The sequence below is a fragment of the Manacus candei genome, unplaced genomic scaffold, assembly GCF_025592945.1.
Source record: "Manacus candei isolate 608988 ecotype Guabito, Panama unplaced genomic scaffold, ASM2559294v1 h1tg000033l, whole genome shotgun sequence".
NCBI classification, from domain to species: Eukaryota; Metazoa; Chordata; class Aves; order Passeriformes; family Pipridae; genus Manacus; species Manacus candei.
The window spans coordinates 2,390,393-2,403,057 of NW_026138081.1; the positions used below are offsets into that span (position 1 = coordinate 2,390,393).

The following is a 12,665-nucleotide window of genomic DNA, read 5'->3' on the forward strand; positions in this document are numbered from 1 at the left end:
TTGAAACAGTGCTCAGTTGGTTGGAAGGGATAATTTTGAGGAGGAAAATAACAATGCATGTGACATACAAGGATACGTTGGAACTGTTCGCATCACTGTGGAGAGCTGTCTATCCTTTGGCAAACCACACAGGTGGTGAAGAATACTAGGGTTTTTTCCTGTATCTTTATTCCAGAATGAAAAGACCCATTTGTGCTCCTCTTAGAAGCAAACATTAGTGCAATTCACCTGAGACGTAATCTGACAATATAATTTTCTGAAACCAGAGTTAGTTTATGAAATTCCTGCCCCACCCCCAGCAGAGTGCTCAGTCCACATACCAGGTAATATTGCCACATCAAAGTGCTCCTGCAGCTGTTAATGGAACTGCACTGTCAACTGGAATGCTAAAATAAGTCCTTAATTTGGGGGGAAGGAGAAGGGGGGAAGGGAACAACACACTAAACAAGCGTTCTTTTACAGGTTTACGTTTCGTGGGGTTTTTTTACATCTCCAACATTTCTGTTACCAGATTTACAACATGTTACTTGGAGTAATTGCATAGACACAACTGCAGCAACAGTGAAACCCTGTACAGAAGTGGCCCCTTAAACGGCCCACATGAGTAAGGAAAAGGAAAGGCAAGATCCTTTGACTCTGGCTTTGCCCTGAGAAAATACATATTTGCACTAGGCTGGACATTAAGAAGACACTTATAAAAGCCACTCCTGCTGACTCCTGTGCCTCTTCCCTCAGTGTGTGCAATGACAGCTTCCCAAATAGGTTTGCTGTGAGCCACACAAACGCTGACGCCAGCACAGCACAGGGACTGGTGTAAGCAGGAAGAAGCAAGTCAGGAGTGGGAAGGGCACACTCAGACTGCAATTGCTGTACATGCCACAGCCAATGAGTACCTCTTTTCTACTCCCCATAGGTAATTTACTACAAACTGGTATTATCAGTCTACTCAAGTGTCAGTCAAGATTTTTTAAATGTTTTTAATTTTATGTAAGAATAAAAATTTTAAAAGATAGTACAACCAACACCGCATTTAAACTTAAGGAGCTTCAGGTTTAGGGTACAATCCTGCAAATTCAATCATTCAGGTAATTCCCGCTTCACCAACAACAGTCTACTCGGCTGATTACATTTGCCAAAGATGTAGCTGTAAGAATTTTGGGTTAGGGGAATGCCAATCCAAGGGCTACTCATTTAATTAAAGAGTTCAAATCACATTCAAATTCATTTATGACTGTATGAAAACTTAGCATAGATTTTTTTCATTTCTTAATAATATACTAACTACATCTCCATATGCCTAAGAACATTAACCTTGTAAATGTTTATATTAATCCATAACTTGAGTTGCTGAATTGAAATCACTAAATTAAACTTGGATAACGTTAAATTCTTATCAATATTTGCAAAGCCAGGTATTTGCAGGTAAACAAGAAAAAAAACCACTTCATATTCTATGTCTTGAACAAACTGAGCTGCAAATCACTGACAACCTCTTGTATCAGCTCTTATCATAAAATTATTTCTACAGGTAAAATGAAGAATTACTTTTAAAATTAAAAAACTAAATGAAAGAAAACTGAGTGAACTGAGAAACTATTAAATAATACTACAGTAAATATCTGCAGCACCAAACCAATTTAAAGCCATACTTAACATCTAGGGAACTGTTACGTAGAGACTTTTTAAAATCAGAAACTGATCTTTAAGTTCTCACTTCTAACTGAAAGGCTTTAACTGTCACTGTCAGCTGCAGCCGAATTCTGCTACAACTGTAGATCATCAAAACCTTTGACAAATTAGCCCCAAGATTTCCTCGGCTGGGAATTCAAAATCTGAGACTGCCAAAAGAAGAGGGCAATCCTGACATCTCCACCAATAATACTTAAACAAGACATTATTTTTTTATACTTCTACTTCCAGATCTAAGGAGGAAAAACAATTCAACCTACAGATTTGTCTGACGGTCCATCCCCAGGTTTTGATTTTGACCTTTCAAATACAGCTTTCAAGGACTCTTTTTCATTTCTCATTTTGCGTTTTATGGCTTCCAGCTCTGAAGTATCTGCAGTTGTTTCTTTCTTGGGAGGCCGTGTGAATAAAGCTTTAAAGACATCCAGTGCAGATTCAGCAGGGCTTGATTTTATCTCCTCAGAGGGAAATCGTGGTTCTCTTTTGCTGGAGGCTTTGTTCTCTTGAGCTTCATCGCTGTCCTCGGTCTCCCCAGATGCCTCACCAGAGTCCTCAGTTCTACCTTCATTCTTGGAGACATCTATGTTTAACAAGTGCGAGAGCTGTTCCAGGAAAGTCGGATTTGCTTTAGGTTCAGATGATTTTTTTTTAATGGTCAAACCTGATGCAATACTGGATTTCTTAACAGGCTGTCGTAATTTAAGCAGAGCTAAATCATTCTCCCTTGGTTTTATTTCTGTAACAGTTTCCACATCTTCCGTGGTTAGTCCCTTTTTCCTCACACGTAGTCCACTAAAGAAGGCAGGCAGCTGGAAAGTCTTTTCAGCCAGTGCTGGTTTTTGGAGTGATATATTATCAACTGAAGGTCTTTGTTCTTCATCTGAAAGTTCTTGAGGGCATTCCCCTGTAGCAAGTAAGCAACTGAATTGCTCATCCATTAACATTTTGTCTTTTCCATTGGAGTCATGCTCTAAAATACTATCCAGCTCGTTCGGGAGCTGCTTAGAAAATTGTGGATATAACTCAATGTCATCTGCATCCACAGCGTCATCACTGTTGCTGTGCTCTTCTGATTCTGAATCTTCCTTATTTTGACTGCTACTGTCCAAAGCCGCAGCAGACAAAGCAGCATTATTTCGCCCATATTTGCTTGTATTGTTTTCATCCGTGTTTAGGTCTTTACTCTCTGTGTCCGATTCTGTGTCACTTGTTGTATGAACCAAAGTACCTTGTACGAGAATAGCATCCTTGTCATCATTGTCCGATTCAGACAAAGAAGTCTGTACAAACCTTAAATGCTGAAGAAGTAATTCGTTTTGGTCAGCTAACTCCAGCTCCAGGCCTGCTTGCCTGCTAGACATTGGGTCAGCTCGGCCACTGGTACTATTCATGCTCTGCTGATTTTCTGAGTCGTCATTACAACCATTATCATTCCTCTCATGCCAGGTGTTAGCATGAGTGTTTATATTGCTGTGCAAAGGCTGAAATGCTTTAAGCACTGTTTCTTCTTTGGAACCTGTAGATTCAAACTTTGTTGTAAATCCAAACAGTGTTTTTACAGAAAATGTGGTGAAAGGGTCAAGTTCAGTTTCTGCTGTACTCTTCATGTGTAAAAGCTCGCTACAATCGGGCACGCCATTATCTTCTTCCATGCTGCGTGAAGCGCAGAATAGGTTCGCTTCTAGCAGTGCTGCTGACTGCTGAACCCTCACTACGCGCATTCAGGCAGCCGGTGGGACTGGCTGCAACAGGCGGCCCGGCCCGGCCCGGCCCGGCCCGCGCAAGCCGCCCGCCCCCGCGGCCGGGCCGCCCCGGCCGCCCCGCCGCTCCTTCCGGCCGCGGCCGTCGGTGTTCCGAACTCTACCGCGGGACCAGCAAAGAGACCCACCGTAAAAAAAAAGTTCTCGGCAGCGCCTGGAACCTGTTCTCTCGCAAAAAGGGGTTTGTCCCAGCGCCAGTCTCAGCTGAAACCTCGGCCAACGGTCCCCGCGGGGCTTCTCGCCCCGACGGGCTGCGCGCCCCCGGCTCCCGACGCGCCGAGCCCGCAGCGCCCGTCGGCTACAGCAGCCGCCCCGCCGGGCCGCGCCGCGCCGCGCAGCCGCTCGCTACTTCCTTGTCCCGGTGCGCCAGCGCCGAGTGGCTTTCAGCAGAAAACTCCTGACGGATTCTTTTGCATAGTCTTTCCATACGGAAAAAGAACTTCTTTTGTAAATCCATAACCACCAAAATATGTCAAATGGAAACCCGAGGTGACGAATCTGAAGTTTCCAATGCCTTCTCCTGAAGTTCTTCAGAGCCCCCAGTGCCCGGCCGGGCAGAGCCAACTCGGGTGAGCGCCCTTGAAGACGAGGAAAGCAGGAAAAAAAGAGGCTCTCTTCCGATTTGCTGCAGGTTTCATCTGGAATGCAGATTTCAGCCTCCAGGGCCACGAACAAAAACCAACGAGACTGGTTTCATATTACCACTGTCCTTGCTCTGCACAGCTACTGCAGTGAGGTGCACACAGGTACTTATCAGAGACTCCGGCCGCACCCAGGGACCGGGAGCGCTGGGCGGCGGGAGCACGGCCCGCGCCCAGGAGGGCCGAGTTAACTGTTTGGAAATCGGACGGGCTGTCCATTCGCACCGCACCAGCCTCGGATCGTTCCAAACCAGAACAATCTCTGCTAACGTATTCTGGGATAATTTTCATCTCTCTATATATTGCGACAGTACTGCTATATGTGTGAGATTTGTTTAGGTAATACGGGCAAAAACACTTGAAGGAAATTTTCAAGACTGTCTAACTCATTATTAACTTGTTAAGGAATACTATATATATTTTTACTAGTACATATAAAGAAAGTATGAAATGCTTCTAAGCATCTTTGATATTCAGAAAGTCAGTAACATTTAGGCCAGGTTCCCATCACAAGTCCCCACTTTTGTTATTTTTCTTATTTTTGGAATTACAGAGACTGCAAACCTGCAGGAGTTTATATTCTTCTTATTCCCAAGCCTTTAAGAAGTTTGTTTAGTCAAATTACCTTAGAAATACAAAGATACCATTTTTTTTTTCTGCACCCAAGTTAAAGGGTCATTCTACAGTTGGCCATTTAGCTGTGATGAGTAATCTTAAACAAGCACCATGGGGAAAGTTGTCCTTCACAGGGAAATCAGCTGCAGATCACATCACTGTGTGTATTTCCAAAAACATTTACTGAAAAGCTGACTATTACAGACAACAAGCAACAACAAAGTATCCCAACACATTTAACTTTCAGTTTGATATTTAAAAATGTAGACCACGCAAAAAGCATTTGTTTATCTTTTCAATATATTATAAAATATCATAAAGTCAACAGCAAACTCACTGGTATCTCCCCTAGGAAGAAAGTTTCCTGAAAATCATATTGTAATACTAAGGGCTTAGATGAAGCTTACAGACACCTTTTCAATTACAGGGCTGTGTGCATACCTGTAGACAAAGGGCACTGCAATCATTCCCATCTTTATCTGTGATTTAACACAGAGCAATGTCTTCTGCCCTACTGCCTGACATTTCCCGTAGTGAGCTCCGGACTTGCATCTCCGCTATGCTTAATCATCAGGTGCAAAGGTCAGAAGCAACTGATGGGTCATGGCTCCCCTGATTTTCTAGGCTTAATATAGATTAATATCATAAAAAGAAGATCTACGTAAGGAAAGAGACACGGAGTCTTTAGGACTCTCTACACCAACCTGCTCTTATAATCCTAGGATTTAAAAAACAGGTGGAAGGAAGCTACCTCAGCACTGGTGATTTCCAGCAAGACAAAATTTCTCGAAGGGAAAGCTGAAAGCTACAGCAATTCTAAATTTCATTTCATGACAAAATAACTGGGGCAAAGTGATCACACTGAACCAAAGTTTCCTACATTTAAATTTACATCTATTTTTATGTTCAATCACAGGACTAGTTGGTCATTGTTCTAATAATTTCTATGGTTATGTCTTCTTTATTTATTTATTTATGTGCGTATTTATTTGAGATTTGGTTAACTACATATGATGGATAAACATGAAACCATGTTTTCAAAAACAGTTTTGTTGGTCACTAACAAAAAATATACCATTATGAACAGCTTCATGGTACCTTTTAAACTAAACATACTTAATCAGATTTATCTAATTATTTATTTGTTAATATTAACAGCAACTTACACTTCTCTGTAATAAACAAGGGTCACCAAGCTGTAACAGTCCTATGAATATAAGGTTACTGATCATAGCTACTATTTAATTACTCAAGATTTTAATAGGACATATGAAAAGTTTAGTTTTAAAGTGAACATAAAACAGGAATCTCATACTTTACTTCTAAACAACATCCCAAAAAAATTTAGAAGACAAGGACCAAATTAATAGGAAAAGGATGGTGCATTGGGTGTCAGGCTAGACCATGTATTGAGATGCTAGGAATAATACTGAATAATTAAAACTCCAGAAGTAAAAATAATACTTTATAAAACCAGAGGTAATCTCACAAGCCTGCAGAAAATGATACTGCTTTATATGTACCTATATTTGTAGTAAACTCTAGGAAGTGTGAAGAAACTTTCAAGCTTTTTGAGCAAAGAAACTCATCTCGATATCTACCCCTGGAGAAATGATCAAAAACTGGAAGTCAGTCAGTCTCTCAAATTCACCACACGGTCCATAAACCCCCAGTCTCAAATAAGGCTTTTGTAAAGACTTGTTTCTTACTTTCTGATGATCAGCCCAGTGGACATTCCCCTGTTGAGGGACTGGATAGCTGATAATTAAATGCATATTGGTTATTTACCCAAGAGTGTTTCTAGGTAAAATACATACATCAATATGTGCCCATTAATATTTTTATACAAAAAAGGGATCATCATATTGTGATGTGCAAATGAGACAGCCAGTTTGCTGGCAGAAGTGTTTTAATGCTGGGTGGATCTCATAAGGATAGTCTCTCTCAACAGGCTGTAACACTGCATCTAAGGGAACAACTTCAAAATCTCTAGAAGAAATCAGCTATTATAATGTTACAAGCCTCTTTACTTCATAAAACCGACAACACTCTGGTGCCTCAGAAAAGCCCTTAAAACCTGTCATAGCAACTTTCAGGGCAGTCAGTGCACTAATTATACAAAAGGACAACCATTCCTTACAGTTTAAAGCACATTTAATAATCCACACCCTTTTTGACCTACATTTCATCACAGACAGAAGTCACACCTACAACTCACTCCAGTTCTGTTCTCAAGGTGTTTAAGAGCTTGTGAAGTAGGTTTTAAAACCAGCCTTGAAGAAAACACATATTAAGCCAGAATAAGGTGATCTAATTTCCTATCACTGTCATATGGCAGGGCTCAAGACTTCCTGACCCCATATCTATTCATATTTCCTTTTCAGATGACTGTAGTAACAAACTAGATAAACACGAACAGGACAAAAAGACGCATTCTACAAAACAGCAAAGTGCCTAAACTGAACAATCTTTCTACTGCTTTTTCAGAACAAAGAACCTCACATCAAGAAAATTTTGCATAATTTATTGAAAATAATAATAGAATCAAGTATGCAGCAATTGTGTCAGGCTTTGGGAGAGCCACATGAAGCACCAGGTTGTGGCTGTAGCTTGGGTGGTTTGAACCAATCTGAAGCTCAGCTGACACAGTCCTGCCCTCTGCGCTGTCCCCAGCCCAACATTTACTGTGCAGAATTGATAGTGGTCTTAATATTCTCCTGCTCTCCTGTTTTTCTCTCTTGCTGTTTATCTTGTTTTATACTTAGTATCTCTTTAAATGCTCTAAGAGAGAAAAGGCATGGAAGATGGAAGAAAACCTCTAAGTCCTTGACTGATCATTATTCTCAGTTTCATGTGAGCAATTTTCCTGAGTTTGGAGGATCTGGGTATTACTGACATAATTTCTTTAAATTTAAGTAATTAATTTTAGACATAGCAATAGAAACAGAGATTGATAATTCTTATCAAAATTCTGTATTACATGATGTTAACAGAATGCATGGACACCAGACACGTTTGGTGTAGAGGTCTGTATAACTGCAAAGTCTTTTGTAACATCTTCATCTAAATTCTGCTTGACATTGAGATATGGACTACTTAAAAGAATTTGAAAAAAGACTAATACCTATATGCTTATAAAATCAGAAAGGACATTAAGAAAGTCAGTTTACTATTTTGAAGGAGTGCATAATGTATCAATAAATGTATGAAACATTTAGCCTGTAAAACCCATCATATGAAAAATCAGTGGTAGTTCTGAGGCAGAACTTGTAGGAAGATGTATTGGCTGATCTAGTTATACAAGTAGACTTACAAGTAACAAAGACAGAGAACAGAAGATCACTATAAACTGTGTAAGTAAACTAATTAAGATCTTTGTGCATTAAGGCACAAAGACTGGTACTCAGTGTAACAAAGAATGGAGATGAATTTTTAATCTTTTTCCTTTTCTAGGTTGCTCTGTCTTCATCTCCTTTCAACAGGCCTTTTGCTCCCCATCTACAGTATGATATAATAGTTTAAACATTAAACAAAAAACTTTATAAAATAAAATCCAGAGTTACATTAATTTACCATAATTTTTTAAGTAATTACTAGCTATTAATAGTAATTTTAGCTGAATTTTCACATCTCACTTATGTATTTCTTTATCTGAGATGAAATGCCATATAAAAAATAGGGCGGACTTGCATTTCCATTTTGCTTCATTACCTTCCATATTTCTATATCTTCTCCATGTGTAAGATTTAAAATCTAATGCAGGATTTTTTCATGCTTCTGCTATAGACTGTGCATTTAAAATTCCTGTTAGAGCAGAATTCATTCACTCTCTCCCTCATCTACTTTACCTACCTTTTTCCAGTAGAATAGAAACATAGAAAAATGTTTTCAATAATATAATGAAAGAGCTTGAGAACTGGGCCTGTAGGAATCTCATGCAGTTTAATAAGACCAAGTGCAAGGTGCTGCCCCTGGATTGGGGCAACCCCCAGTATCAGTACAGCCTGGGGGATGAACAGATTGAGAGCAGCCCTGTCAAGAAGGACTTCGGGGTGCTGGTGGATGAGAGGCTGGACATGAGCCGGCAACGTGCACTTCCAGAAAGCCAGTCATGTCCTGGGCTGCATCAAAAGCAGAGTGGCCAGTAAGTTGAAGGAGGGAATTCCTCCCCTCTGCCTGTGTGACACCCCACCTGGAGTACTGCATCCAGCTCTAGGGTCCTCAGCACAAGAAAGACATGGACCTTTTGGAGTGAGTCCACAGGAAGCCACCAAGATGATTAGAGCGATGAAGCACCTCTCCTATGGGGAAAGGCTGAGACAATTTGGTTTGTTCAGCCTGGAAAAGAGAAGGCTTTAGGGTAATCTAATTGTGGCCTTCCAGTATCTGAAGGGAACCTACAAGACAGATGGAGAGATAATATTTACAAGGGCATGTAGTGACAGGGCAAGGGAGAATAAATTCAAACTGAAACTAAGAGTAGGTTTAGATCAGATATTAGGAGGAAATTCTTTGCTGCAAGGTGGTGAGGCACTGGAACAAGTTGCCCAGAGAAGCTGTGGATGCCCCATCCCTGGAGGTGTTCAAGGCCAGGTTGGATGGAGCTCTGACCAATCTGGTCTAGTGAAAGATTGGCAGGGGGGTTAGCACTAGGTGATCTTTAAGGTCCCTTTCAACCCAAGGGATTCTATAAGCAAACACTGGTATATCTATATATTAAAATATACAAGTATATTATACATTAATGTTAGGATACTCATAATCCAGAGAAAGCAGAACAATTCAATAAATAGCTTTGTTTTTCACATCGTCATTATTATGAATAAAACTGAATTATAAAATGGTAGTGCCAAACTTTTGAACAGTCAGACTAAAGTTTTTCTTCCAACAGCAGGAAAGGGCCATAGATCACACAACTGTGTGTAGTGCAACTGTGTGTAAATAAATAGGTCCATTTCAGATGCTATTTCCTGGAAACATCATTTTTGCTTCTGATTTGCCCTCTAGATATTGGCACATTTTTTACCAAGTTGTCTTGCTGTCCAGTGTGATGACTGCATAGGGAAGACAGTATCTGGGTGTGACATCCCACCCTTTAGGGGAAGGGAACGCCCAGGGGTTGCTCTCACCACAGCAACTCATGCAGCCTGTTTTTGGCCATTATCTTTCTTACAGGCTGCTTATAGCAATGCTGCAGTCCAAACAGATTCCGATGGCAGCAACTGCAGCAGTCTTCTCATTACAATTCTTTTGGCAGCTCCTCCTCCAATCCCATGGACTCGTCTTGGAGATACAAGGGTTCTGTAATTCAACCCAGAGTTCTGTTCTAAAAGATTTTCAGAAAAGTCCCAGGGAGTGAGCTGCAGGATAAAGTGTCTCAGTGAGTCCCTAACAATCCATCAGGCCATGCTGAGCACCCTTTTTTAAACTGAAATTAAGGCTTTTGTTCTGATTTTTTTAAAAATAGTGGAATAAATATTCTTTCTTGTTAACTACAAGAAGCTGAAGTTACTAAATTTTTCATAATGTAATGAATTAGATTTTTAGACATAAAATGTCTCTTTAGAAAAAGTAAGAAAAATTGAAATAAACTGCTTACCAATCTTAGATATCTCTTACTTGACTCAAAATGTTGTTCTTAAATGGCTTTTAATTTGTAACTCCTCCTGCTCTATACAAGGACTGTAAATGCAGACAAAGTATCCTCATGGACTGTTGTAGTATATATTTCTAGCAGTGATAATAGCTACATCACAATTCTTCTCAGTCCAGTTAACTGTCATCATTTTACTGCAAGGATAAATAAATCTGTACTTTCACAGTAGTACAACAGTATTCTAAATAATTATTTTAGGAAAAGAAGATTAGGACAAGAAATCAATTTTATAACAAGCTCAAGAGAATAGCAATGGTGATTTTAAACACCATTAAAAGCATTTTAAATGTACTTCTAAGTTCTGGTATTTCTACCAATAGATGTCACTGTTACATAAATTTTGTTAGTGTTTCTTTGAACAAACTGTATTAGGTAGTCTAGTCTTTAAAACAATATCTTTCAACCCTTTCAACCTTTTCAATCCCTTCCACATTTCTTTCCTCTTCTATTACATTCTGTTCCTTTTCCCAATTTGAAACCTTCTGCCAAAACACGTCTATCTGTAGGCTGCTTACTGCTCACCCTGGGAGCATGTAAGTATTTCCAGCTACATTAAGCTGGGCCATGTTGAAGTGTCTCACATTGTAATTAACTCATTTTGCCTTCTGAAGCCTCAGAGGTTTATATCCCAGGAAGTTTAGAAACTTTTCCTGTCAAACGCATGGGCTGTCTGACTCCAGTACCAGTTCAGCTGCACGAAAACTGGGTATTGGGCTGTGCACATGGACAGAAGCACATGCACGCACACACACACATACAGATACACACAGCTTGTTGACCTGAATCTTCCTGGTACTTACCGTTGCTGTCTCCTAGTTGCTATCTCCTGCAATGCATTCCCAGGAAGCAACTAATTTAAACTAAACACCTATCGAGATTTTAGAAGTGACACATCACGTATCTTAATCTACTTATATAGTTCCAAAAGTTTTCTTTATGTATTGCTTTCAGGCTTAGCTGCACAAAGATACATGGACTCACAGACCATCTGGAAAACTGCATCCCATCCAAAATTTTTAGACAGACGTGAAATAAATGCATACCAAAAATGTAATTATATATAATAAATGCTTGTTGAAACCCAATATAGCATGAATAGAGTCGTACTTACATTCAGTTCCAGGCTCAAATGCAACACATTTCTGTTGATCTTCTCTTTATCACTTGAATGAGTAAATGAGTTGGAGTGCCCCAATCTGCAATCCAGAACCCAAGTATCTTCATCTCTGTTTGCCACATCCAAATTAGTCAGCCCTTCAGTGATGTCATCCTTTAAAGCAGACTCTGCTGGAAGGCCCAAGTAAAATGAAATTAAATAAAATAATTCTGTGCATCTGCAGATAATCCCTGCATACAGAAAATTATATATCTTTTTGAAACTCTGGTACACGCTACCAACACTTGCATTTACAGTTCTCCTATTTGTTTAAAAAAAACCAGAATGGCATAAATGGGGTAGAAACTTTGTTTTCACTCAGAAAAAAAATCTTTTTGTTCTTAATTTTGTGGGATAGATGTAGCATTAAAAAAAAGTGGCCTGCTTGTCTTTCCCCCATACACAGACACAGACTGTGTGTAAGATGCTTGAGTTTTCAACGGCTCTGCGAAGGAACTCTTACTCGTCCTTCTGAATGTGCTAATTAGACACACGCATTTCAGAGGTGGGTGTGAAGTATAAAAACTACACAGACTGATTAGACAAACTTTTTGACGTTGGCTAAACACAGCCTTAGTGGGCACTGTGCCAATCCATGTAAGTCCCTTACACCAAATGCATAAAAAGCAGAGTTTTTCAATCTGAAGTGATACTTAACACTTTGCCTTGCTCCATTAACCTTAAAACATAGTATCAACCTGGTTTTGGAACTGTTTAGTTACAAACAGACATGAATTTAGTGGGAGAGGTAACAAAACCTGATAGCCAAGAGTATACTCCTCTATGTCATGCACTAGAACCACTCAGCACTCTCCCTCATTCATAGAATTGCTGGTTTATTAGTGCCCTCCAAAAAAGCCTTTTTCTGCATGATAGCCTCTACTTTAACAATGAGAAGAATAATGAATTCCATGAAGTCAGTGTGTTCTCTGAAGTGTAATGTCTGATATGATATAGGATATGATATAGGAAACATACACCTCCTTTTATATTCTCTAGGACATATACACTCTTTCATATACACAGACACATCCATCCTAGAACATTTCACTGGAAACTTCAGACACTAGCATAATTCCTGGCTGCTGCATATTGTAGCTCAGCATTATAAAAGCAACCCTGGAAGTATTTAAGGTCAGATTGGAAGG

At 39.8% G+C, this 12,665-nt stretch overlaps 1 protein-coding gene across 5 annotated transcripts in view; it reads right to left on the minus strand.

Moving 5' to 3' along the window:
• The window catches only part of FMN1 (formin 1), a 179,480-nt gene that overhangs the window by 123,686 nt on the left and 43,129 nt on the right, over positions 1–12,665 (minus strand). For 3 of the 5 annotated variants that reach the window (XM_051791770.1, XM_051791771.1, XM_051791775.1), the window contains exon 3: positions 11,473–11,648. In XM_051791770.1, the coding sequence (XP_051647730.1) occupies positions 11,473–11,648 (176 nt within the window). Of the gene's footprint in view, positions 1–1,949; positions 3,445–11,472; positions 11,649–12,665 lie in introns of those variants that run through there. The other 2 variants (XM_051791773.1, XM_051791774.1) reach the window with 2 other exon arrangements.